The sequence below is a fragment of the Giraffa tippelskirchi genome, chromosome 9 (genome assembly GCF_054371585.1).
Source record: "Giraffa tippelskirchi isolate mGirTip1 chromosome 9, T2T-mGirTip1v1.2.pri, whole genome shotgun sequence".
Taxonomy (NCBI): domain Eukaryota; kingdom Metazoa; phylum Chordata; class Mammalia; order Artiodactyla; family Giraffidae; genus Giraffa; species Giraffa tippelskirchi.
In genome coordinates this window covers 152405142-152432943 of record NC_137283.1, presented here as the reverse complement: position 1 = coordinate 152432943, position 27802 = coordinate 152405142, and the positions used below count along the sequence as shown (strand labels likewise).

Genomic DNA, 27802 nt, shown 5'->3' with positions numbered 1-27802 from the left:
GCAGGACTCCATTCTCTGTTCTTATTAGACTGTGGGTATGAATTGTAGACTTTGAGAATCACACCATTAGGTGTGACAGTTGCATAAACTGTGATTATCATGTGAGACCCTTGCTGGCTTAACCTTCCATCTCTCCTGGGCCGCTGAGATGAGATGAGCAAAAATTAGGTCACAGAAATGAGAGCTGCAGAAGGGCCTGTTTTAAGGCATTATGGCTTTAGCATCTAACAGCTGTTTGTAATGGAGTACTGCATCCTAATAGAAAATGAAATGTTCATGTCACCTTTGTAAAATAACATGATTCTATTGCTGTTGTTAACATTCATTGAACAAAGTTTTGACACTTGCCAGCTCAGATTTTGAAGATGGAAAATTTATCTTCACCACATAATATAACAAAGACTTCTTCATTATTTACTAATTGCCAACCAATTTAAAGGTCTTCTGTCAGTATACACATTAGTGCCTAACTAGATCTGTGTTTTGAGTTTTCTTATCTGTCGATAACCTTAAGTTTTATTTTCTATAAAATGGGAACAACAGCTTCTTGTTATGAGGTGACTTTTTAGTGTACATTCCATTAAATATAGATTATACTAAATTAAATATCTCAAAATTTTTTCATGAAAAATATTACATAGAAATCAAAAGGATGTTTTTACAATAATCAAAATTGTTTAATGCATATTGAATAATGCTTTCTTTTTTTCCTTTAGCCAAAGAACCAAAAAAAATTTTTTAATTGCTTTACTATGAAATTAGTTGTGTTCAAAAAAGCTGAAATTTATTATCAAGGAAGAAGCATTGACCAGAGCAAATGTTCTATAAGCTATATTACAAACCAATCATACTATTTTATTTTAAAGCAGAAGCATTCAAAATAGGATTTCTGTGATATAGAGAGCCTGCCTCCCTCCAAACAGGGAAAATAAAGCAATGAAATCTTTCGATAAAACAATTCTCTTGGTAAAAATCTATGGAGCTCTAAGAAAGGTATCAGTTCATTCATTATCAGCTAGCTAGCTTGCTTGGCGTAAAATCTTGTGCTAGGATCCAGAGATATAACAAAGGACAAAAGAGCAGTGGCCCTTGCTTTCAAGCGCCTTATAATTGAGTGAGAAAAGTGGCCATAAGTTGAATAATAACAAAAGTGTTAGGGGACATTTTAAAAAGGAGAAGTTCACAGTGTTCTGGAGGATTTGGGAAACTGTTCTCCAAATTCTGATTTTAAAATATGAATTACTCATTCTTTGATGATGTGTTCTTCCCTGTGGCTACAGATGTCATTAGAATCATAGAAATATGGCTAGAGTCAGCTTTTTATTGTGTAAGAAAATGTATCCTATACGATGGGCTTAATGTTCTTAAAATTTTCAAGTTGAACAATGAATACTGACCATTGGACTAACGCTATGGAAAGAATATCCCTTTTCTAAAATTATAAATCTCAGTGGGGTATCTTATGAAGTATCTTTCCTAGTACATGTGAAAATCTTCTGTAAATGATATAATATGCAAGCATTTTCATTACAATTGCTTTAACTGTCAAGCTCAATCAAATCCCCAAATTATGAGCAAAATTGTGTTTTGTCTTAATCCCATTTTGACCCCCCTCCCAAATCACAGGAAAACTTTGATTTAAATTTTAATATTAACCTGACATAGTATTATATGGTCTTGCAAATTAGGGGGAAAAGATCTTTATTTCATTCATGTCAGACAACTTTACTCTCAGGAAGTTGTTAGAAAGCAAAAGTGTTATGCTTGGTGTTATTCAAACAAATTGACCCCATCATTCCAGCCACATGCAATTCTTGTCGAGTAATGTAAGTCAGGGGAAAATGAACAAATACTGCAACATGGCCAGTGATGCCTGCATTTACAAAACTTTCTGTTGAAGCTGAGGAAAGCATTTAGAATTCCCATAAGTTCCAGTTTGCAGACTCAAAACACTGCACAGAATGTACACAGCTGTTTCAAGGAAGGGCCAAATATAACTGCTTTATAAAATCGCAGCTGTTAAAAAAAAAAAAAAAAAAAGACTGTGTGCTTGCTACTTCTGTAACTAGATCTCCATTATATAACTAACTGATCTCCCCCCAGTCAGCGTGTTCTGTCTCTGATAGTAGTTATTAGCTGAAAAGTGATAGCGGTTTAGTTTACTTGAGGAGAGAAATAATGAGGCATCCCCAGAATTTGCTGCAGGATTCTTGATCCTATTAAAAGCAAGCCAAGACTTGGGCTCCTCCTTGGAAGAGTTGAGGGAAGTAGAAGTTTGAAAAGAGCAGTATTGTAGTGGGTAGAATCCCTGTCTCCAGTTTAAAAGCTGGGGATGGATCCCAGCTCTTCCGCTAAGCTACATGTACCTGGAAAGTCCCTCATTTGTAATGGGAAGCAGTGCTACTTAATACACCACACTGTGAAAGTTAAATGCGATGTGGATTCTGAAAGCACATTTTAGACTGGAAAAGGAATCAAAATGTAGCAGTTTCCAAATTTAATTCTTTAGGAATCTGCTAGATAATAACTCCTTTAATGTAGACACGTAACCAACAAGAGATATTTCTAGGGGTGATTCCTCACTGTAACAAATATTTAGTAGTTACTTCGAGAACTGATCAATTTATTTTATTAAATCTATGTAGTCCTCAAATAGATGAAAATTATTAATCTATAAAAGGTGATATTTTCAAATTATTTTAAGAAATTTGAGACACAGAAAGCAGAAAACAGATTTTTTTTGTATCAAATTTATTTTATTTTATTCTTTTGGGCCTTCATTATTTATAATAAAGTATTTAAAATTTTTACATCAAAACAACTTTTTGCTTTTCCTTGTGGACACTCATAGTACTATTAATACCATCCATGTAAGCAAAATAATAGAGTTTAAAGAAGTGTTTTTAGAGAACATCCCTGGTGGTCAGTGGTTAACACTCTGCATTTCCAATGCAGAATATATGGGTTTGATCCCTGGTTGAGGAAGTAAGAAGATCTTATATGCCATGCAGTGCAGCAAAAAGAAAAAAAAAATTAGTGCTTTTACATATACAACATTTTATGAACATATATGTTATTGTTGTATAGTTGCTAAGACATGTCTGGCTCTTTGCGACCCCATGGACTGTGGCCCGCCAGGCTCCTCTGTCCATGGGATTCTCTACTGGAGTGGGTTGCCATTTCCTTCTCCAGGGATCTTCCCGGCCTAGGGATCGAACCCAAGTCTCCTGCATTCCAGGCGGATTCTTTATCGCAGAGCCACCAGGGAAGCCCAATGAGTGTATATACTTGCCTGTTATTTGCCAAATACTCCATGATACACTCAGATTCAAAGACACTTGCACAGTTTTTAAGGAACTCATAGACTGTGTGAGAGCAGGCACGCGGTGGCCGTGCAGTGGGACAAGTGCTATGAGGGTGGGAAGCAGAATGTGAAGGAAGGACACAAGGTAAGTACCCAAACAACGCTGGGGCTCAGCGGGTCGGGGAACCCCGCCTTTAGCTTTAAAGCAGTATAAGTCAGGTGCAGTTGGCGTGCTCTAGAGTGAGGAGAAGTCTTTCAGGCAGAAAGAAGCACTCATAGGAAGTTTTTTCAGGCAGCAGGAAGGAAAACGGCCTAGCAAGGCAACTGCAAATACGTCAGTATAATGGGAGAAGCGTAGATTTGGAGGAGATAAGGGGAGAAATGAAAGTGAGAGGGGTATAGGAAACACACCCTGATGCCACACAAAGAATCTGAACTTTGTCCAGGAGCTAATAGTTAACCACTGAAGGAGTTTAATTAGAAGCTCTGCACAAAAGTGAGCTTTAGAACAGATTCTTCAGTATCAGTGTAGACAGGAGGATGGTGATGGAGAAATCTAGAGCCAGGGAAGGGAGTGAGGGACAAAAGTTTACACACTCTGGTGTCCGGTCCAGTCATTCAGACGGATGACTGACCACCAGTCATTTACTGGTGATGGAAATGAAAGAAACAGCCGGGGGGACTGTGGGGCCCTGGACAGAGCCTCTGCACATGAACTAGGCAGCCTTTCCTCTCTTAGAATTACTGTAGGCATGTGATCGCGGAGTCCTGTCTTACCTGGCGTCTGGTTTTCTGGGGAAGCCATGAATCAGGATTCTTAAAAAAACTCCCTTTCTGGTTGAAGAGAAATTCAAAATAATTTAAAACACCGTATAAGCCAAGCTAAATATATGCAGGCTAGAGGCAACCTGCAGGCTGCCAGTTTGCAACCTGAGAGTTAGGAAGTTGTCGCTGTAACATGAACTTGAACCCGTGCTGTGGCAAAGGTATAGAACTTCATCCTTACATGTGCAGCAGTGGTCAGGGAGAGAAGGAATGAGGAATAAATCCCAAGTGAGGTGATTAGAAAGATGGATAAAGCTTCATCCATTCATTGAAAGATGGACAAAACTTCATCATTTTTCCTAAATCCATTTCTTATCCTCCATGTGGTTTTTTGGTTTGTTTGTTTGTTTTGTTTTTTCAAGTACTGAGTTTGAAGAGACTATGAGGTCAACTTGTACAACTCATTATGTGAGTCTAGAGCTCATAAATACAGCAATGTTTAAGAATAGAGTGCAAAAAACAAACTACAAAAGAGAAAGACTGAATGACGAGAGAGGTAGGAGGAGAACAGAGAGGTTAAAAGGAAAGTATTTTCCAAGAAGGGATGGTCAGTGGTACTGAATTCCAGTGAGAAACCAGGCAAGAGAAGATTCGAAAGATAATCATTTTATATCACAGAAAACAGCCACTGATGATTATGGCCAGAGCACTTTTAGTGGAGTCACTAGTATCAAGGCTCCGTTGGGTATTTAGAAGTGGACAGGTGAACATATCAAGTGTAAACTACCATCTTCAGGAACTGAATTATGAAGCAAAAGGGAGAAAATGATGGTTACAAACGTGTGTGCAAATTGTATTTGTGTGTAATGAGTCATTATATTATGATTTGTAGAACTTTCTAATAGATGATACCCTAAAAGAAAAAAACAAAGATGACTGTGTGTAGGTGTTTTCAGACAGAAAAGATTTATTTATATGCTAAGGGGAAAGTCAATGGAGATGGAGTAGATATTAATGAACCAAAATCCTTGAGAAAGGGAAGATGGATAAGGTTGTAGGGGTAGGTAAGAGGATTATCTTTACTCAAGAGGACTAGAAAGAGTGAAATAGAGGTGAGTCTGAATATAGACAGACCTTTGAAAATTTGAGAAGTTGCAGAAATATCCCAATTTGTGTGTGTGTGTGTGTGTGTGTGTGTGTGTGTGTACATGTGCGCACACACACATGCATTCTGTAAAGAAAAGTTGGATTGAGTCATAGTTGGGGTTTTCCAAGTGGTCAAAGCAGAACTTAAAGGGGCAAAGGAAACACAGCTGTTGGCAAGAGAAGGGTTTACATCACTTAGTCAGAAATATACTCAAGGTGAATCAGTTCATTGATGACAGCCTATCATGTTCAAGGAGGGCAAGTAGACGAGGATGGATGGATATAAGGTTGTCAGGGACTTGAAAATACCAAGATGAGCTGCTCAAGATGGGTGACAGGGTTAGGAATGAAAAGGAACCAGTCTCCATGCGCCAGTGTCATCAATAAATGTGGAGGACTTCCCTAGAGGCCTCAGCAATAACAAGAAGATGGTAGAAGGTCTCATGGCCCCTCAGATATCACTTTATTTAATCCTCAAGTCCACCCAGGGTTGTGCAGATGAGGGAGCCCATGCACAAGATGTGAGTGACTTGCTCCTGTTCTATGGTAGTGGTGGTGGTGGTTTAGTCCCTTGGTCGTGTCAGATTCTTGTGACCCCATGGACTGTAGCCCACCAGGTGCCTCTGTCCATGGGATTCTCCAGGCAAGAATACTGGAGTGGGTTGCCATTTCCTTCTTCAGGGGATCTTCCTGACCCAGGAATCGAACCAGGGTCTCCTGCATTGCAGGCAGATGATTTACTGACTGAGCTATGAGGGATCCAATTGAATAGCTACCTAGGAGGTGAATTTCATCTGGGTTCTCAGGTGTCCTGACTCCTCCAGTGTCAGACTCCTGTCTGAACTCATTCTACTATACGACCCTGCTTCTACCCGAATATTGACCCCAAGACACCAGGCTCCTTCCTGCTGTTGCCTTGGTTCTTCCCAGGTATCTGAGGCCTTCAGTACTTTTTACCAAGACATTATCATCAATAAGGCTCAGGTTTTTAATCTTAAACAGTTCAACTGTGAAGTAGTGAACTTTATAATAGCATTTTCCACGATATAAACAGTATTCCCCGCTTCAATTTTTATAAATATATAGATATACAACCATAAAAACAATTAAAAGCATATGAATTATGTATATTGATATAATAAATTATATTATCAATACTAATAAAATATGTCATGTTACTTATTGCCCAAGAAATAAAAAATTCAGAAGCCTCCTATTTCAGCATCCACTTTGTTTCTTGTGTTCTTCCAGGAATTGAATAGAAGGAAACCTCTTTATTATTTGTTTCTTAGAGTAGTTTTAACCTCCCCATTACATTTTCCCTTATTAAATATTAATATATTTATAATTTAAGTAACATATTTATTAACATGTTTAATTAAGACATATTTAAGTAACATATATAACATATTTAAATTAATTTCTGTGAATAAAGAACTCAAATATTGAAAATCTGGCTATACCTGAAAAACAACTTTTCAAAGATTTAAATGTATTTAAATCAAAGGTTTTTAAAAATTATTCAAAACTGGTCAACATATTAGTCAACATTTCAGGAAATACATCATTTAGATTCTCCTTTTTTTCTGGTTGATCAGTCTTGAAGTGTGTATACCAGTTAAATTCTTTGTATTTTAATTTTGCCAAATATAAAATAGGAATGAGTTTTGGCAACTTGAAATATTGGTAAATAGTTTTTCATATGAATCAAAATTCAAAAGCAACTACAGTGTGCTTTGATATGACCTTCTTATCACAAGAGTTTACTCACTTTGATAGTTGTAACCCCCGGGGCCAGGTATGCATCCTAAAACTTTCCTCTGCATGACAAGCACAGTGACCTAAGTTTTGTCCTCCTCTTGAATCTAACATTGTACTTTGCTCCCACAGGACATCGCTTATTACCAAGCCTTATCTCCTGAGAAGTTACAGACCGATGCTGCCAAGGTTCCCCCCAGCACGTTGCCACCCCAAGAGCTCTATGAAACAAGACTGGAGCCTTCTGCTACTGCGAAGCTGGACGATTTGCAGCGCTCTTGGGAAACCTTAAAGAATGTGGTAAGTCCGCCAAATGTGGGATTATTTAGCCCACGAGACAGAGGAGCCTGGCGGGCTGCTGTCCTAGGGTCGCAAAGAGTCGGACGCAACTGAGCAACTGAGCACACACGCAGGACATCAGATTTCCTTAGTGATTGTCTTATGAAATAAATGCCTAATGTTTACACATCCCAGGTACAGTTGAATAGCCTCGGTTGAGTCACAGAGGTAAAGCGGTGAGGAAAGAAATGTCGTAATCTAGAAGATAAGGGGTGGGAAGCGTTTGGTAATATCCCTTTTCTGCTTTAGATCAGTGAGAAGCAGCGCACACTCTATGAAGCCTTGGAACGCCAGCAGAAGTACCAGGACTCCCTGCAGTCCATCTCCACGAAAATGGAGGCCGTCGAGATGAAACTCAGTGAGAGTCTGGAGCAGGGCAGGAGTCCCGAGAGCCAGATGGCTGAGCATCAGGTAAGAACAGCCATGACTTCAGCTTCCTGCTTGACCGAGCTGGTGTACCCTTATTTATGACTGACTGGTCAAGCCAGTGCCTAAGAGAGCAGGCTGGCATGTTTCACTGTATCCGCTGTTACAGAGTCAGTAAGATTCCAGGTGGTGGTTTTGTTTCCATCATTGCTTCAGGGAGGGATCTAAGAGGGAAAGAAAGAAATTCAAGCCTTGGTGTTGCTTTTTCGCCTTTATTACATAAACTGTCTTTCCTTATTGTTGCCACATTATTTTTATTTCATTTTGAACTATTACCATAAGAATAAAAGGCACCCCTTTTATTTATAACGTCTACCCTCTCTGGGTATTGTTTTTTTTTTTTTTTTAATTAATGAATTTATTCTTTTTGGCTGCACTGCCCAGCCTATGGGATCTCAGTTTCCCAACCAGGGATCAAACCCGTGCCCCCTGCAGTGGAAGCACAGAGTCCTAACTGCTGGACTTCCAGTGAGTTGTTTAAATAAACTTAACCAGTGTGTCCCTGGAGGAGGGCGTGGCAACGCACTTCAGTATTCTTGCCTGGAGAATCCTATGGACAGAGAAGCCTGCCGGGCTACAGTCTTTGGGGTTGCAAAGAGTCAGACATGACTGAGCAACCAAGTGTGTACCCAGTACCTTCTTACCACTTAGAATAGCTCTGAGTCTTCAGTGGGCAAAGAAGCAGTTGAAGAAGAAGGATTTCCAAGTTATAATCCTGCGGTGGTCCCAGACTTGAATCATTTATTAAAAGATACACTGGGAAAAAAATAAAAAGGTACCCTGGAAGATGCTTCAGCTTTAGGTGAGAAACAGAGATGATTACATTAACCTGGCTCAGATGCTGTTAGAAATGCATCACTTTAAAATGCCTGCTAAGTGCATAGGTTAAGGTCTGGTTAATGCTTTAGCAACATTATCGGGTTACTATTATTGCACAAGCAGGTGTAACTGGGTCCAAGATACTGAGGTGTGCAGTCACCTAAATATTCAGTCACCATGGTACAGGAAAATGCTGCCTGCCCCTAACCAGATCTCAGAAGCATATGACAACCTTATCAAAGGCAGAGGAAAAGAGAGATAATTTTAGATGCTAATTTAGAGCTATGAAAGCATGATATGATATATGTGTCTATCAAATAAAGACTGGGAAATTTGTCAGCTCTAAGAACGAAACTTTGTACTCTGTCTTTACTTAAAATCTTTATACTTTTGGAACCCATGGTAACCTTGGGTTGCCTGTTAATACGTATAGTCCAAGATAAAATTATACTGTTTTACAATAAAGGGCCTTGCAGTATTAACACAAAAGTGAAAACATTTAGTCTAGAGACAGCATTGAGAAATAGTGGTTTCAGGCTTCTGACATTCTTATAGCTTCTTAAGATAGACATCAGAGTGTACAGCATCCATTTTTACAGGCCTTGTTTTGGTAAAATGATCGTCTGTGGGTCTTTCTGCTATCTTAAAGTTACCCACAGTCCATTTGGCTTGGGGAGGGTGCTATAAAAATATGAAATTAAAACTAACCTTTGTTTACTTGGATCAAGCCGATCACAAGGACAGTGAGGGACTTAGGTCTCTGTTACTACCATGCTGTGTTCCCCTGAGCACCACAGCCCTTTTTAACTGATACCTCGGTTTTGTAATTGTCAATATCCACTTCACTGTCACCTGAGGGGCCTCTCTGGGTGGCCCCAGTGTGCTTCCCGGGGCTCTGTCTGCCCACCACCCCCTCCAACCCTTCACTGTACCTGTACTAGCCAGAGAACTTTCATGCATTTTATTACAGCTTCTTTTAAGCAACCAAAAAGGATTGGGGGTTTCCCAGGTGGCCCTAGTGGTAAAGAACCTGATTGCCAGTGCAGGTAGACTTAAGAGACATGGGTTCAGTCCCTGGGTCAGAAAGATCCCTTGGAGGAGGGCACGGCAACTCATTCTAGTATTCTTGCTTGGAAAAGCTCATGGACAGAGGAGCCTGGAAGGCTGCAGTCCATACGGTTGCACAGAGTCAGATGTGACTGAAGCAACTTAGCACGCATGCACAAAAAGGATTGGGGATAAGTTGTGCAAAGGCTTGATTAGAGTGAACCTGAGTGTCACAGACTTAGTCAGCGTCCCAGGAGAGGGTTTACAAAATTTGATTCTCTCTACTTTCAGGTACTTCCTGATCACTGTGTTGGTTCAGGGCTCATCATTCTTGTGTCTCAGGTGACAGACCAGAGCTCCCAAAGACGCTTTACTGGGTCCCACAACATTTGGTAACTGAAAGCAGGGTCCTGGTGGTCTGCCGTGACCTTCCAGAGTTTGTAATTAAAATGCAAATTAGCTCCCAATCACCAGCATCACCCTGCCCCTCAGGCATTGTATGAAAACACACACAAACTGAATGTACAGCAGAATTATTATTTTGTTTAAGGGATCTACTGGAGAAAACTCAAAATTGCACGTTAATGTTAAGTATTATAAATTAGAAATGAACCTGTGACTTTTCTTGTCATTAAGGCCAACCACATGATTTTTATCCCTTTCTAAATTGAGAGTGGTGATGCTAGCAATTATAGCACTGAGGAGATGTAATTCTAATTCAGTGCTTACCCATCATTTGAACTTAACAAGTATATTAATGCTCTAAGGAGAGGGAAAGAAATATAAATAATGTATAATTTCTTGTATCACCACAAATCTAACATTTTCCATCTGACCTACTTTTGCTAACTTTTACTGTCTATAGCTAAATTCTGCAAATTCTTGGACAGTGCTGCCCACATGGAAAGCTAATGGTATCATAATATCTAAATTGGTTTTTGACTTCTGGAATGATACTTTAAAAACCCTAAGATATGATAGAATTACTCTATTTTTTTTTTTTTTAATGCTACAAAAAACTTTATTGTTCCCATTTGGACCAAGGCTTGAGAGAGAGCTCCAGAGTGTTAAAAAGCTGCCTAGTGGCTGCAGAGAGGGATTTCAGGCAGCCCTGACATTAGGGGGACTCCTCAATGGCCACTGGTCTCCAGAAGATTCTAGTTATGCTTGAGGGTGAGCCTTTCGAAGACATATTTGCCCAACCCAGCCTGGGGACCAGCTGGCCTGCGGAGGTGGGTCAAGTGGTCACCCACGTTCTTAATGAGTTTCACCTCCTCGTCTAGAAAGTGGTTCTCCAGGAAGTCACAGATGTGGGGGTCTGCGTGGGCAGAACCCAAGCCATGCAGATCCAAAAGGTCCTGGCTCAGGTTCTTCTCTATGAGAAGAGCGACTTCCCTAGCGTCCGGGGTTTTACCCCACTCATCTTGAGACGGCTTTCACACGTCTAGAAAGAGGTCGCGGCTGCCGTACTGATTTTGCATTTTCAAGAGATGGTTTGCACCCTCGCCGTTCTCCTTGGCCAATTCACAGAAAAAGGTGGCCCACACCCTTCAGAGCCACATCATCGCAGTCGAAATAGAAACCCAGAGAGAGGGAGGTGTAGGAGACCTGCAGGTGCATGTTAACCAGGCAGTTGGCGGCAGCCTTCACCTCAGTGGAATAATTCTGGTGAATCTGGGAGCTTGTGGTTGATCGATAATAAGGAGTTAAGCTCAAAAAATGGTGGCTGGTCCCGGTGATTGTGGACAGCTGAGTGGCTGATGCCAAAGATTGCGACTGGAAAAAAGGTTGGAGGGTGGTCAGAGGCTGGGGCCAGGGGTGTTCCTAGGTCTGTTCTGTCCAAGTGCTGTAGAAACAAGAGACAGACCCGTGGGACTGTTGAGCACATTTCAAGAATTACTCTTTTTAAATAAAGCCTAATGGAATGTGGGTAAGAAGGCCCAATATAATTTTAGTACTTTCTAAAATTTAATAAAAATACTTCAATTTTTTTTTCCCCCAACACGCTCTTAGAAGTAATGTTTCTTTAAAGAGCTACTCTAATTCCTACATTTTTCTTCTAAATACCTGTCTAAACCTACTGAATTTGGGTGGAGTCTTGTGTTTTTCCTGTTACCCTCTTGAAATTGAACAGTAAGTTTAATTTAAAGACATCAGTGCAGTTCATAAGCTGACTTGTGGCTGTTCTGCGTGTTACGGGACCTTCATTACCATGGGCAGCTAATCCTTTGTGGATGTATGTTATCTTTGCCACACGAGCCCAGTGGTGGTTTGGAGGCAGAGCTCTGAGGTTATTTTGATTCTGTTTCTTTAATATATATAACCACTCAAAGTTTGAGATGGACTGAGCTGATGTAGATAGTTATGAAAGTCACAGTGAAATTCATGTTCACCTTTCTTGTTGAACCGGATATGTACTCCGTGTTCTCCCCAGAGTCAGTTTAGAAAAGCTCAAGGTACTTTAAGCCACAGACTGGTCATACACATGCCCTCCTTGTAAACACAAGTTAGAAACACAAAGAGGAACATTTCATCTCCTCTCCTTAGTTTTGAGTCAGATGCTGTAGCGAAGGAAGCAGCTGGCCACCAGTTGAAACGAATTACAGATCAAAGACATATTCAGCTGCTGGATCTTTTTGTTTTTTAGATTGAAGTGAAATTCGCATCACATGAAATTAACCATTTTAAAGTGTACAGTTCAGTGACTTTGAGTTCTTTCACAATGTCTTAAAATCAACCCCCTCTATCTGGTTTCAAAACATTTACATCACCACAAAAGGAAATCCCATCTCCCTGTAGATTTGGCTAGTAGGTTTTGAAGTTAAAACTTAACAACCTTCCCCAAAATATCCACTCTCCCCTGAGAGTAAACTGAAGCATGGACAGAGAGGCTTGACTCTAACATTATGGAAATCAGCAGTTCTGGGATTCCTAATTCCTTTATCACTTACTTCAGGACATTCAGATAGATGCTTTACAACATTGTGAGTTTGAAAAGGAAGTAGTTCACTTCACTGTATACCTCATTGGTCAAATCCACTGAGATTAAATGAATGAGGAAGCTTTTTTTTTTCTGGTTGCTTTATGATTCAGATAACTGTTTTGTCTATAATGAATTGGAATTAATTCAGCTAGATATGCTGAGCACCTACTGTGTTCACAGCTGAAATAGACTTTTTCATTAACATATGATTTAGGGGGTGAAGTGAATTACCAGCACATTATACATAACTCAGCAAGATGATAGTGTGTTACAGTGGTGGGAGGTAAATGAAAGGAGACTCTAACAGATCTGTTGGGAAAACAAGGATTTTGAAAGTTTGGAATAGTAACAGGAGTGGGTAGGAGGCACTATTAAACATGTGAGGAAAGGCACAGAATGAGTGAGAGTGAATGTGGTGTGCATTAGCAAAGGGGGCTCATCTTGTACAGAGAATCAGTGCAAAAAAAAAGGACAATAGGTTAGTCTAGTTATGGAGAAGCCCTTAAAACAGACCAAATGATATGAATTTTATATTTTTGGCAATCAAATACCAAAAGTGATTATAAAATAGGAGAAAATAGTATACTGAACAAAAAAGAATTTTGAATATATAACAAGCAATAACAGTCTATAAATTTATTACAATCCTATGAAAATATCCTAGCAAGTTCTTTGGTAGAGATTGATAATTCTAAATTATATTGCAAATGTATGAAAAAATATATATTGAAAATATATATTGGCTATTCTTAACTGAATAGCCAAGACAGCCTTGAAGAAGATGAATAAAATTGAAGGATGAGAGTGAGCCATAAAGCTATAATAATCATGAGAGTGTTATATTAGCAAAAACACCACATGAGTTAGTGGAACAGAACTAGAAGCCAGAAACCCCTCACACTACATGCCTGACTCTTTGCGACCCATGGACAGTAGCCTGCCAGGCTCCTCTGTCCACGGAATTCTCCAGGCAAGAATACTGGAGTGGGCTGCCATTCCTTTCTTCAGGGGATCTTCCCAACCCAAGGATCAAACCTAGGCCTTCCACATTGCAGGCAGACTCTACCATCTGAGCCACCAGGGAAGTCATCAGGGAAATGGAAATTAAAGCTGCAATGAGATACCACTAGAAAGGCTTCAATGGACAAGACCCACAAACCAGGTGACAGTGGAATACAATGCAACCCTGAAAAGGGCCAACTCTTTCTGCCTGCGTAGTCGCAGTCGTGGAGGGAGTGAAAGAAGCCAGATACAGGACAGTACATCAGGAGTTACTCTATTTCTGGAGAGTTCAAAACCAGAAGCATCTATGACTTTGCAAGTCCACCCCATAGTAACCTCTGGAAAGGAGGAAGGCTGTAACAGGATGAAGTCCAAGGGGATTGTAGAGTCCTGGGGCTGTTCACTTTCTCAGTCTGGGTGCAGGAGCGTGAGTAGATACAGTTTGTGAGAATTCACAGAACTGTATATACACTTCCTGTCTGAACTTTTCTAGATGTATATAAATATTTCAGTATCATAGTTTACTTAAACGGCAATTGGACATGATGATATCCTGATATTAGGGAAAAAACAGGGTCTGTTTTTTGGTTTAATATCTCTTGACAGCCCACTCTGAGGAGGCACTTGGCTTACAGCAAAGCCTGCGGAAGAGATGGGAATCATGCAAGTAGGGGTATACTGCAAACTATGAAATATTGGCAACTACAAAATCAGTGATTCTTTACTTGGGTCATGATTGTTCCTCCTGTGGAAGGGCTTGTTTTTTGTTTTCCCTAATACATCATTGAAATCTCAAATAAGAATTTCTCCTGTCGAGATTCTAGCTAAGGACTTCCCTGGCAGCCCAGTGGTTAGGACTCTGCTTTCACTGCAGAGAGCATGGGTTCCATCCCTGGTCAGGGAAGCTGCATGGCATAGCCACAAAAATGGGGAAAAAAAAAAGATTCTAGCCAAAGTGCAAATCATAAAATACAAAAAATGAGAAATACAGTGTATGATTGTAATGACTGTTAAACAGGAAATAGGGTGCTATTTAAAGAGAGCAATAGAGTTTTGTTTTGTTTCTTGAATGAGTAGTCATGAAAGGCCTCTCTGAAGATGAGATGGTTAACCTAAGGCTCCAAGGAGGAAGAGACCCATCTCAGGAGAGTGAGGAGAAGAGCATTCCAGACCTTGAGGGAACAGGATGTGCAAAAGCCCTGAGGGAGAAAGCATTGGGGATCCTGGAGTGATTGAAAGCAGGGATGCACTGAGCAAGAAGGAAGCCTGGTACCAGGGGCAGAAGGTGTGAGAATGCATGAATGCTGTAAGGAGTTTGGATTTTAGTTTATAGGCAAGAAGCCACTAAGTATTGTAAAGCAAGGGAGTGAGAGGATCTGATTTATCTTTTAAAGGGGTTTAAGCAGATACTCCACCCAGTAGACTATGAGAGCAATTCAGATAAGGAGAAAGCAATTTAGATAAGGAATTGGTTGTGACTTAGGTGGGAGCAGAGGAGACAAACAAGATGTTTTGGAGGTGAAAGCAGTTGTATTTCAGGGAGGGGGACCCCTTCCAGAGTCTAAGAGTAGGCTCTTGTCTAACACAGAAATGAATTGCCCAAGGAGACACAAAGCAAATGCTTGAGAGGCATGTGTTAGCTGGGCCATTCAGAGACAGAGGGATGCAAAGTGGACTCCATAAGAGTTTCCCTCACCACACCCACTCCTATTCTTTGCAAATGTCTCCTAGATAGATTCTTTTAGTAGTTAGGTCAGAGTTTTTTCCTGAGTCTTTTGGGCCTTGATTGTTCTCCGCTCAAAATAATCTGCATGCCAGAGACCTTTTGGGGTGGGAGATTTTGTTCTCCTACCTAAGTGTCCTGCAGGAGAAAGGAATTAAAGCCTTGGCAATGGACATGGCCTGGGAGAGATTGTGAAGAAGGAAAACGGGGTCTAGAAAGTAGCCCTGAGAAACTTCAAATTTTAAACCTGGGGAGAGGAGAAAAGTAAGGAGAGGGCAACGGCATAGAAACAGGTGACAGATTCTTCCTGTATGTATGATATGAGTTTGTGATTAAAATGCAGCCTTGTTCCAGACTCGGGGAAATTTGGAGTGGGAGGAGTCACGTTGAGGAGGAAAGTGATGAATTTTATTTTCAGCACAGAATTGTGGCCTCAGACAGAATTAATTGCACATACCCCCCCGTCAGATTACAGACGAGCCTATTGAAAACCGGATTAATTAATTTGTCCCGGATTAATTAATTTTAAGTTACCGATGCAAATGATCTTAAAGTCAGAAACTTCCTGACTTTCAGTCTGGCAATGTCATTTAGAAACTTAGGTTAGAAGGCCCTCTATTTGTTGGTTCAATGACTTCCAAGTGAGCTTGGCTAAGTGCCACGATTCCTCAGTGCAAAAAAACTGCACACAGGAGTGTGATTCCACAGTCTTTCCGTCAGGCTCTGATGGATGAGATTCTCATGCTCCAAGAGGAGATCAGCGAGCTGCAGTCGGCCCTCGCGGACGAGCTGGTGTCCGAGTCCCCGGAGTCTGAGCCCGCAGAGCAGCTGGCCCTGCAGTCCACGCTCACCGTCTTAGCGGAGAGAATGTCCACCATCAAGATGAAGGCATCCGGGAAGCGGCAGCTTCTGGAGGTAACAGGCCACTCCGGGGGTCCCCCTCACGTCCAGGTTAACTCCTGGGGTTGGGTTGACAAGTATGTCCAGCTACTTACGTGACCAACATGTTTATTGTTTCCTATTCAAGAAGCTGGTATACTGTGTGCGCAGGACCTCGTGAATAGAGCCCTGAGTCAGTGTGGAGCCATGAATGTGTCTTTTCACCCATTTCTGACTCATTTCAGGCCTGCAGAACTGAGGCAGTGGAGAGCCTATACTGGGTAGACATGAGCTTTGTGGGGAATAATTGTAGAAGGTTTGCATAATAGTTTGCTGTGTTTAAATAAGACTTTTTATGAATAGCATTGCTAATGCTGTGAAAAATAAATCCTAGTCACTGGAAGCCAATTCAAGCATGTTAATTCATGAGAATATTCTTGCAGTTCTGGTTCTCATGTTACTTAACTTTAATACTTAATAGATAAATTTTAGTTACACTACCATATGTGTTAAAAATAAGTTATTTTCCTTTTGTTGTTGTTGCTCTGTTACCTTTCCTGGCCTTAAACATGTATGATGCTCATATTGTTGATCCTATGAAGTGTCTGTGTCCTTGTATCTCTAGGGTCTAGCAGCTTCTCTAGCACAAAATCAGTTATTGTTATCCGCTTAACATTATTTTACTTAGCTGAGGATTATACCATAATTCAATTAACCTTTGTCTTATTGTTAGGGACATAGGATGTTTCCAGTTTTATCTGCTTTAAAGCTGGTCAAATCATGTATCCATATATTTTCCTGTTTTGGAGAAATTTTAAATCAATATTTCTAATCTAATCTCTAAACAATTTAATGGAAAATTAATTAAAATAATGGATTAATAAAATAACTTTTAAAGTAAAATACTTAGAGTATCTTAATAATTAATCTTTTAATTCATTGATATTGTCCCCAGTCACTCTCTGAAACCCATGTGGAGTTGTGAAATAAAGTGATTGGCCTGAATTAAAAAAATGGATTATTTGCCATCACTAAAGAATCCACAGAGACCTATCCAAATTTTTTGAAGTTTTGCCTTTGCTCTAGAAAGCGATAGCACTGGGCCACTCCTTCCTGTAGGAAATCAGTTGCCTGAAACTGCATGGTTCTGCCCTTTTAGGTGAACCAAGTATGTTCTTCAGTTGCCACAGTCCCCACTACAACCTACAGTTTCCCAAACTCTGAAGTCAAGTTACCTACTGTCTTAACACCATTGACCAATTTCTGTCATCCGCATTATCTGCCTTGTTCTGTAGGTGTATTATTTAAGAACAGATAGCTCCAGGCATACAGTCATTGTAAGCATTTTTAAAAAATGCCAATCTTGAGGCTCACCTCCTGAAATTCTGATTTACCGGTCTGTACCGTGGTCTAAACACTGGGGATTGTTTTTGAAGTTTCACAGGTGGTTCTGGTGTGCAGTCAGGGCTGGGAATCATTGCTCTCTGTGTTGAGTCCTGGTGATTCTGCCTCAAGGTGATCTGTGTTCCATCCTACTTAATACATCAGGAGAAACTCAACGATCAGCTGGAGGAACAGAGACAGGAACAAGCCCTGCACAGGTATCGTTGTGAAGCTGATCAGCTGGACCACTGGCTCTTGAGCACGAAGGCCACTCTGGACATTGCCCTGGGGTCACCCAAGGAGCCCATGGACATGGAGGCCCAGTTAGTGGACTGCCAGGTACAAAAGTGGTCTCAAAGGAGTATGCCAACATCATTAGGCAGACTTTTTAGAAATGTATCTATTATTGGCTGCGTTGAGTCTTAGTTGCAGCATGCAGAATCTTTCGTTGGGGAGTACAGATTCTCTAGTTGTGGTGCAAGGGCTCCAGAACATGTGGGCTCAGTAATTATAGCACACGGCCTTAGTTGCTCCTTAGCACGTGAGATTTTAATTCCCTGAGCAGGGATCTCAGGGGGCTTCCCAAGTAGCTCAGTGGTAAAGAATCTGCCTGCCAATGCAGGAGCAACAGGAGATACAGGGTCGATCCCTAGGTTGGGAAGATCCCCTGGAGGAGAAAATGGCAACCCACTCCAGTATTCTTGCCAGGATAATCCCATGGACAGAGGAGCCTGGCGGGCTACAATCCATGGGGTTGCAAAAAGTCAGACACGACTGAGTACGCATGCACATACACTTGACCAGGGATCGAACCCATGTCCCCTGCGTTGCAAGGCCAATTCTTAACCACTGGATCACCAGGGAAGGTCCCACAAGACATGTTTTTTAACTACAGAAAAGTATAATGGTAACAAAGTGTGGTATGGATATGTGATTTTTCTCAATCCGTATACTTTACGTATTTAGAAGAAAAACAATATCTTATAAAAGCTTAAATGAAATACAGATGTGGGCTTAGTCTTTTGAAAATTTTACCAAGAGTGTCTACTCTTTAGAAAATTTTCAGCTTCCTGAAGGACATTTTTTTTAAAGACTTGTTCAGTCGCTCAGTCACGTCAGACTCTTTGCAACCCCATGGACTGCAGCATGCCAGGCTTCCCTGTCTTTCACCATCTCTTGGGGCTTGCTTGAACTCACGTCAAATTTACAGTATCTGTTTTGGTGGCTAATAAGGAATTTAAGTACCCAATGCACAGAATTAGTATCAGTGACTGTGGATAAAAAACAGAATAGGTGGCCCGTTGCAATTTTGGTTCTAATTCACAAATATTATTTGGAAAACTTGGCAAAACGGTAGTTATAGGCAGCCAGACTCAACACGGGAAGGTTGTCTTCTGGGGCAGAGAATTTCTTTCCTCAACGTGAGGTCTTTAGAAATTAATGTAAGGGGTAATGACATCAAGGTTTTTACTGTAATATTATTTTCTTACCTACTTATTATGGAAACATTCAAGCACACATATAAGCATAGAGAATAGATGATGAGCTCCCATGTGCCAGTCATCGACTTCAAAGAGTATCAACATAGTAGACTTTACCCGTGGGTGAAGTTTGTTTTAAAAGCTCTTTCATTTAACCAGCAAGTCTCTAGAAAACCCAGTCTAATCTGCAAGGTTAAATATCAGTGTGCATGACTTCATACATGTGGGACAGGAGGAAATATGCCCAGCCATTAATTATGAATGCCATCTTTTTTCTTAATACATAATATGTCATTCTGGTCATCCTTTTTATGATTGAGATTTTTTTCATATTAATTATTATAATTTAGGTTTTTAAATTCTTTGTACAATTTATACTTTTAAACTTTTAAACTATTTTATTTATTTATTTGGCCATGCGGTGTCTTAGTTGCAGCGGGTGGGATCTAGCTCCCTGATCAAGGATCAAACCTGGGCCACCTGCATTGGGAATGCAGAGTCTTAGCCACTGGACGACCAGGGAAGTCTGTAGACAATTTATTTATGTGTTTTCAAAGCATCTCTTCCTTGATGGTAGAGAATAGAGTGCCACGTGTGAGTGTTTTCTATTTCTTGTATCATCTTTTCTAAAGTTACTTTTCTGAAAAGAGACATGTATTTTTAGCATTGCCTTCTAGCGCTTGAAATTACCACATGCACTAGCATTTCAAAATTATGTTTCATCATTACTCCCACCTCTTCCTTTTTGATATCTCTATTTTTATAGTTATGCATAAGATGCATAGTTGAGATAATATATTTCAGGACTCTTACAAAGTATTGAAGTGGTACTTTGACAATATTTTTCAAAACTCAAAGCCTATGGAATCACACAAATGAGTGATAGTTCCTCATGCAAATAAATCCAGCATTTAAGCCAGTAGTATTATCATAGCTGTGGCTATTATATGGAATTAGGGTCCTGTTATGACTTTTGGGGCCCAGGGTACTTTGTTTCCATGAACCTCTCTTCCTCTATAGAAATACTAAAAGTTATATTTGTACTTTGTAACTGCTTTGGGTGCAGAGACTAATATAATCTGGGGTAGTTTATCAAGTGTACATGCTAAGTTGTTTCAGTCGTGTCTCACTCTTTGTGGCACAACTATTCCCCACGAAGTGGGGAGACTATTTTCACTTCTTTCCTGGATTTAGCCTCCATTTTAGAAAAAAAACCTTGTTAACACTAGAGAGTTACCACAGAAAGTGCATGTGAAATTCTTAGGAAAACTTTCAAAAATGTGAAGTTAAAAATGTGTTATATAAAAGATAAAAACAGAGGGACTTCCCTGGTGGTCCAGTGGTTGAGATTCCACCCTTCCAATGGAGGGGCACGTGTTCAATCCCTGATTGAGGATCTAGGATCCCACGTGCCAGGTGGCATGGCCAAAAAAAAGACGAAAATAATAAAAATCAAGTAAAAAGAGCACTAGTCTGGGAAAACTCCCTTGCAAAACATTTTTCTTTGAAAAAAAAATAAAGTGCTTTTTAAATTGACACAGAGTCGATCATGTGATGTCTTCACTATTATTAGCCACAAGCGTAATGTGTGTACATGCATTGCATACAGGCTCAGTCACTCGGTCGTGTCCAACTTTGCGACCCCCTGGACTGTAGCCCTCAGGCTCTTTGCTCCCTGGGATTCTGCAGGCAAGAATACTGGAGTGGATTGCCATGCCCTCCTCCAGGGGGGTCTTCCCAACCCAAGGACTAAACCTGGATCTCCTGTGTCTCCTGCATTGGCAGGCGGATTTCTTTTACCACGGAGCCACCTCTAACAATAAAATAATAGAACAGTCATAATGGGGTAACGCTAAGGCCTGGTCTTCTCCTTATCTGTTGGCTATATAAAATGTGCTTTCCCTATATATATATATATTTTTTTTTGTATAATATCTAGTCTTAAATAAGAGAGAAATTAGGAGGCTCAAAGAATTGTTAAAACCTGTATACTACTCTGGAAGTTTGTAGGAAAACTAGGGGAAAAAAACAAACCTGGAGGCATGTTGTTTTGATGAGAGACTTAATGACGCGTTGGGTTTCGCTGTGAGATGCAGTCCTTGCAGAGGTGTCTAGGCCATGTCAATTTCAACCTTATTTCTGTTGTTCTAGAATATGCTGGTGGAAATTGAGCAGAAGGTGGTGGCCTTATCAGAGCTCTCAGTCCACAATGAAAACCTGCTGCTGGAGGGCAAGTCTCACACAAAGGACGAGGCCGAACAGCTGGCAGTGAAGCTGAGAACCCTCAAGGGGAGCCTCCTGGAGCTGCAGAGGGCACTGCAGGACAGGCAACTCCACATCCAGGTGAGGCTCCAGCCACACCGTCAGCGTGGTGCTACAGGGAGGCTCATCTTCGCACAAGGCTGGTCTGCCCTTCTGAGCACGGGACACATGAAGGGGATGGCTGGGGAACAGCACATACTTATGTACGTACCTGCTTTACACACCTTCTGGTGTAGGCTTTTTTTTTTTTTTTTTTAACATTTATTCATTTGGCCGCTCTGGGTCTTAACTGTACCACTTGGGATCTTCAGTCTTCGTTGGGACGTGTAGGGTCTTTAGTTGCGGTGTGTGGGATCTAGTTCCCTGACCAGGGATTGAACCCAGGCTCCCTGAATTGGGAGCTCCGAGTCTTAGCCACTGGACCACCAGGGAAGTCGCTGGCATAGGTTTCCAAATAGGCTTTGTAAGAGTTGTTTGAATCCAGAGACCTGGAAATTGCAGCATAGGAAAACAAAAGAAAATGCAAATAATTACCAAAAGCTAGCAGCTGTATCATTTAAAAGAAAATGTTTAAATGTAGATTAAACGTAGATTAAATCGTAGATTAAGATACGCTGTGGCAGGGTCACATTTCCCCTTTATATCTCCTGTGTTCTACTTTTCAGATAGTCTGTTTTCTCCAGTGCCCACAAGCTTAGACTTGTCACGTATTCCAGGCGAATTGAACATTTTTACTATCATGCAATGTCCTTTATGTTCCCCAATAGTGATTTTTGTTTTAGACGACTAGACCGTTTTTTTTGGATAATATTTGCCTGGTTTATCTTTCACTTTTCTGTTGATTTAACCTTTCTGAGTCCTTATATTTTATATTTGTTTCTTATAAAGAACATTTAGGTATATTTTGTTGGTTTTAAACACATCTAATCAGAAAACCTCTGACTTTTAAAGAGCAGGTTTAGTCTATTTAAATTCGTTGTGATTACTGATATGTTTGAAATTTTATTCTTACTTTTTTTTTTTTTTCTATTTTGTCCTGCTCTTTCTATTCTTCTTTCTCTTTTTCAACTTTTGCTTCTAGGTGGTTGAATGCTTTCCTTTGTTTTTTTCTCTCTACTTTTTACCATGCATACCTAATAAATTCTAAGTTATTATTTTATTCTTGTTCCAGATCAACATAAGCTACTCATAACACATTCACTCAGATTTCTCCCCATGCACCTTGCATACTAGTATTGTCTAATATTTTGATTTTGTTTGTTTTTCATCTCTACATATTAGAATTATTATCTTACACAAATATTAAGCAAATGTTTATTGCGAAGCCACTATGTACCAGCCACTATTGTATATGACAGAGTGAAGGAGCAAGGACAACATCTATCTGTATGTGTGTATATCTATATAGTCCATCTTCAAGAGATTATGTTTGGGGGAGACAGTAATATAAAATTAAGGTATGTTATTACATGCTATATTAGAAGATGATAAGAGCTGTAGTTGAAATACTTAAAGGCAGATAAATAAGGAAAGTTGGGGCTGGGTGGATTTGCAGTTTTAACCAGGGTGACCAACACAGCCTCCCTCAGCTTACGTTTGAAGGAGTGAGCCGTGTAGACATGGAGGAAGAGAATTCCAGGCTCGGAGAGGGGGAAGCAAGGGCAGAGGCTTCCAGGTGGGCTCCTACCTGGTTTTTCAAGAAGCCCAGCAACTGGAGTGGAGTGAGCAAGATGAGAGAGGTCAGACAGGTAACAAGGGCTCAGGGTGCAAAGGACCTTGTAGGCATCGTGTGAACTTTGGCTTTTACTCTGGGGAAAATAAGAAACCATTGGAGTGTTTGGGGACAGAGGAATGACAAGATCAGATATAACTACTGTACGGGGCCAGGGTGGAAGCTGAGAGACCAGTTAGGAGGTTAGAGGTGATGAGAACTTATCAGGTTGTGGATAATTAGGAAAATGAAAATTCTCGAGGAACAGAACTTAGGGAAGTAGAAGTAATTAGGCCACTGGTTTCATTTTGGACAGGCTAGGTTTGAGATGCCTATCCAATGTCAATCAGCTGTTGGGATTCAGCAGACAGATCTAGACTGAACTGTCAGCCTCTAGAGGTTCTTTGTTGTTGTTCATGCTATAAGTCATGTCTTAGTTCCCCCACCAGGGATTGAACTCATACCCCTGCACTGGGATCTCCGGGTCTTAACCCTTGAACTGAAGAGAAATCCCTAGATGGTCTTTAAAGGCATGAGACCCCATGAGATCACCAAGGGAGTGGAGAGAGATAAAGAGGGCCAAGAGCTGGGGCACTCCAGTGTGAAAAGTTAGGAAGATGTGGAGGAACCCACAAAAAAAGAGTGAAAAGGAAACACCAGTGAGGTGGGAAGAAGACCAAGATTTGGGTTTCTGGGAGACACTTGAGGGTAAGTGAGGTAAGATGAGAACCGAGAACTGACCACTGGATCTGGCAACACGCAGGTCTTCTATGACCCCAACTACAACTATTTCAGTGAAATGGTGAAGGCAAAAATCACTCTGAAATGAAAGCGAGAATGGAGAGAGGAGTTAGAGAAGAATAGGGCAGGAAACAGGAGTTTCACTCTCATGGGAGCAAAGGAATGGAATAAGCTATAAGAAGTAGGTGAGAAGAAATTTGTTCCATTTTAAGATCAGAAGAATAGACATGTTTACAGGGAAATGGAAGCAACTCAGTAGAGGAAAAATTGATGAAAAATAAGTGAGACTGCAGCAACAATCTTCTTGTGTAGAAGAGAGAAAATAAGATCCAAGGGGCAGGGGGAATGATCTTGGAACCAGTGTCAAGAGGTAGGGAAACATCTGTACTTGAGTAGATATGCTGGCAGGGGACACGGCACAAATACTGTGGTGGGAACTTGGTGCACATTCCCTGCAATTGCTTCTACTTTCTCAGTGTAATGATTTTTTTCTGGACTAAACTATGTATTTTCAATTCTTTGCTAATCATATGATTATATGATCTGGAACATCAAACCTAGTCAACAGGAAACTATTAAAAGCAATGGAAGAACTTAGTAAAAATTTTATTAAAACAGTAAAATGGAATTCATAACTTTCCTATATATAAATTAAAAGTTAGAGAAATAATATGCAATACATTTCCATCTAAAACATGAACAAAATATAAAATATATGAAATCTCTTTAAAACCTGAGTGGTACCAAAACAAGTGGAAATATAGAGATTTTATTTTTAGATAGGCAATTACAAATTTTTCTCTGTTCAAACATAAATTTAAGTTATTCTCAATTAAAATACTAACTGTATATTTTTTTTTTTTTTAACTGTATATTTTTGAAACGTACCAAAATGATACCAGGTAAACCCAGAATCCGAGGCTTCCCTGGTGGCTCAGTGGTAAAGAATCCACTTGCCAATGCAGGAGACACGGGAGCGACTGGTCTGATCCTGGGTTGAGAACATCCCCTGCAGTAGGGAATGGCTACCCAGCCCAGTATTCTTGCCTAGAAAATCCCATGGGCAGAGGAGCCTGGCAGGCTACGGTCGTGGGGTCATAAAGAGTCAGATAGAGTGACTCAGACAGTGACTGAGCACAAACAAACACATATGCCGCCTATCAGTGAATAATCCCCTCCAGTGAATCCCCTCCGCCCCGCCCCAGAATTGTTTACTACTCCGTCAGTGCAGTCTCTCTCAGTCTTGTCCAACTCGTTGTGACCCCATCAACTGCAGCATGTCAGGCTTCCCGGTCCATCACTAACTCCCAGAGCTTGCTCAGACTCATGTCCATCAAGTCAGTGATGCCATCCAACCATCTCATTCTCTGTTGTCCTTTTCTATGACACAGGCATATAATATCTCTTGAATTACATGGTATCTTTATTTGTAATAAGTTTGTCATTTTCACACATTATCATTCATCCAAGGAGCAGAGAGTTCATCCTATATAAATAACAAAATGCTTTCCAAAGAAGTGTTTTATTTAATGTTTAGCATTCTCCAGTCCTCACTAATCTTCCAAGGAATGTTCCTGGCAAAAATGGTTACTCTTCTAGTATTTCCAAAATAAACAGCTTACATAGCCCCACCCAAGCAAGAGCCCGGTGGAGAATAAAAGCCACCTTATTTCCTATTCCCTAGATAGGTCAGAAAACTGTTATCAGATCTCAGAGAGTGTAATTACCATTATTTTATTCCTTGGGTTAATACCTTCATATCTCAGGGGGAAAGAGGATGAAATTTGAACTGTACCTTAACCATTTTTTGCTTCCTGTGGTCCAAGGGTTAGGTTTCAAAACAGTGAAATCAGCCAGAGAAAAATTCATTAACTGAGAAACCAAACCTAACCACAGAGAAAATGCATACTAGTCATGTGCTTTTGATGCTGATAAATTTCCTTTTTTCTAAAGCCGTGGATTCAGTTAGTCAAATAGGATTCAATTAGTCAAATAGGAGTCCCTTTCTTAGATTTTGTTTTAGAATCTAAGTATGTGTCTGTGCATGTAAATGTGGTTAAGCCGCTTTGTAGACCTGACATTTCAGTTGTTATTTTCCCAAGTACAATTGGTCTCTTTTGTTGGTGTGAGGAATTTGAAGTCAGAGCTCTCAGTCAGCTGTAGTTCACCTGCAGAGAAGGGTGAGCTGGAGCCCTGAGAAGTTTCCACGGGCGTCTCCAGGCTGGGCTGTGAAAGCAAGCCTTTACTGCAGGGCAGGGCACAGAGGAGGTGGCAGGAACTCACGAAAGAGAGTCAGCAGGTCACGGCTACGGCCACTGGTTTGTCACCGGGTCTCTGACTAGGGCCAGCTTTCAACTTGTCCCACTGACTTCTTTGGGGTCATCCTCTACAGGTCCCTTTTGACTTTCGGTTTCATCCTTGCCTGCAAAGGCCAGGATATCTCAGCTTATTCTGGGTCATTGGAGCATCCTCAGATGGGAAAACTCTGCTTCATGCAGAAATGTGTGGGCTTCGGTCCTAGAGGCATGCCCGACCACCCCAAACCTCCTGCCTTCAGTAAAATCACTGCTTGCCTGAAAGAGGTGCTCCTGGGAGGGTGGGGAACCTACTGAACACTTGTCATCTATTCTGAAGATCCTGCAAAATGCAGGTAGCATGTTTTAGACTGATGGCGCTATCATTGTTCTAGCTGATGAAGCACATTCTTTTACTGGCAAGCGGGATCCTCTTAAAGGAAAGAAAGCACCTGTGAGCTGAGGTGGTTCAGAATCTGGGAAGGGATGAGGTATAAATATGTAGGTTTCGCTGTTGCCTTCACTGCACCTCAAGTGCTGATACCAAATGATCTCAAACATTTTAGTTTAACCATGAGATTCTACTGAGTCAGACTGAGGGAAACAGACCCCATCTATTTCCCTGTAAAGAAAGTGAAGTCGCTCAGTCGTGTCCGACTCTTTGCGACCCCATGGACAGTAGCCTACCAGGCTCCTCCGTTCATGGAATTTTCTAGGCAAGAGTACTGGAGTGGGTTGCCATTTCCTTCTCCAGGGGATCTTCCCGACCCAGGGATCGAACCTGGATCTCCTGCATTGCAGGCAGTCGCTTTACCATCTGAGCCACCAGGGAAGCCCTGTAAGAGTTAGTGTAAAATTCTGGAAAGAAAAGGAAGGGAAGGGTACTGTGGGCAGTCAGGCGGGGTGAGCTGTTGTGGCTGGACGCCACGCTGAGGTCAGATTTGGCAGAGAACAGAGGCCGGGGGGGCTGCGGTTCAGTAGGATGACTCCTCCATGGAAACACTGCAAAGAATGTTCCCTTCCTGTGTACCGCCCCCGGCCCCTCCCATGCTCCAATCCCTTCTCTGCTGTCTCTGAGACAGCAAGTTTCTTTCCCCTCTGGCCTTTGCTCCAGTGGTTCCACAGGGCTAGAGACCCCTACCCCAGCTTTCAGTCAGTCAGTATCAGTGTTAATTGCTCAGTCGTGTCTGACTCTTTGCAACCCCCTGTGGACTGTAGCCCGCCAGACTCCTCTGTCCATGGAATTCTCCAGGGAACAGTACTGGAGTGAGTTGCCATGCCCTCCTCCAGGGCATTTCCCAGCCCAAGAATCGAACCTGAGTTTCCTGCATTGCAAGCAGATTCTTTACCATCTGAGCCACCAGAGAAGCCCCTATCTTTGGCAACACACAACACAGCTGTCGCCTCTAAAGATGCCTTGCTACCCAGCCTAAGAAACCCTCTCCCTTCACTTTCCATCCCATTATCTAGTTTTACATTCTTTTTAAGTCTTATCACCATCCCAGTTTATATTGTCTGTTTATTGTCTGCCATCCCAGCAGGGCCTTTGTCTGGCTTCTGAGCCAAATAAATCCCGCCAGTGCCCCAAACAGTGCCTGACACACAGTGGGTGCTGATAAGCCCTTAGTGAATGAGTCTCACCAACATGGTGTAATTTATCCTTTGGCATATAAATACATCTTAGTAGAAAGGTGCTCATTCAGAACTAATTCCATTCTAATACGAAATATTGTATTTGT

General features: G+C 41.1%; 1 protein-coding gene across 2 annotated transcripts in view; it reads left to right on the top strand.

The window, feature by feature from the left end:
* Window positions 1–27802, top strand: part of SYNE1 (spectrin repeat containing nuclear envelope protein 1) — a 471658-nt gene that overhangs the window by 298862 nt on the left and 144994 nt on the right. The window contains exons 93-97 of one of the 2 annotated variants that reach the window (XM_081530296.1): window positions 7106–7273; window positions 7562–7723; window positions 16033–16227; window positions 17740–17913; window positions 21207–21398. In XM_081530296.1, coding sequence (XP_081386422.1) covers window positions 7106–7273; window positions 7562–7723; window positions 16033–16227; window positions 17740–17913; window positions 21207–21398 — 891 coding nt within the window. Of the gene's footprint in view, window positions 1–7105; window positions 7274–7561; window positions 7724–16032; window positions 16228–17739; window positions 17914–21206; window positions 21399–27802 lie in introns of those variants that run through there. The other variant, XM_081530297.1, reaches the window with a different exon arrangement.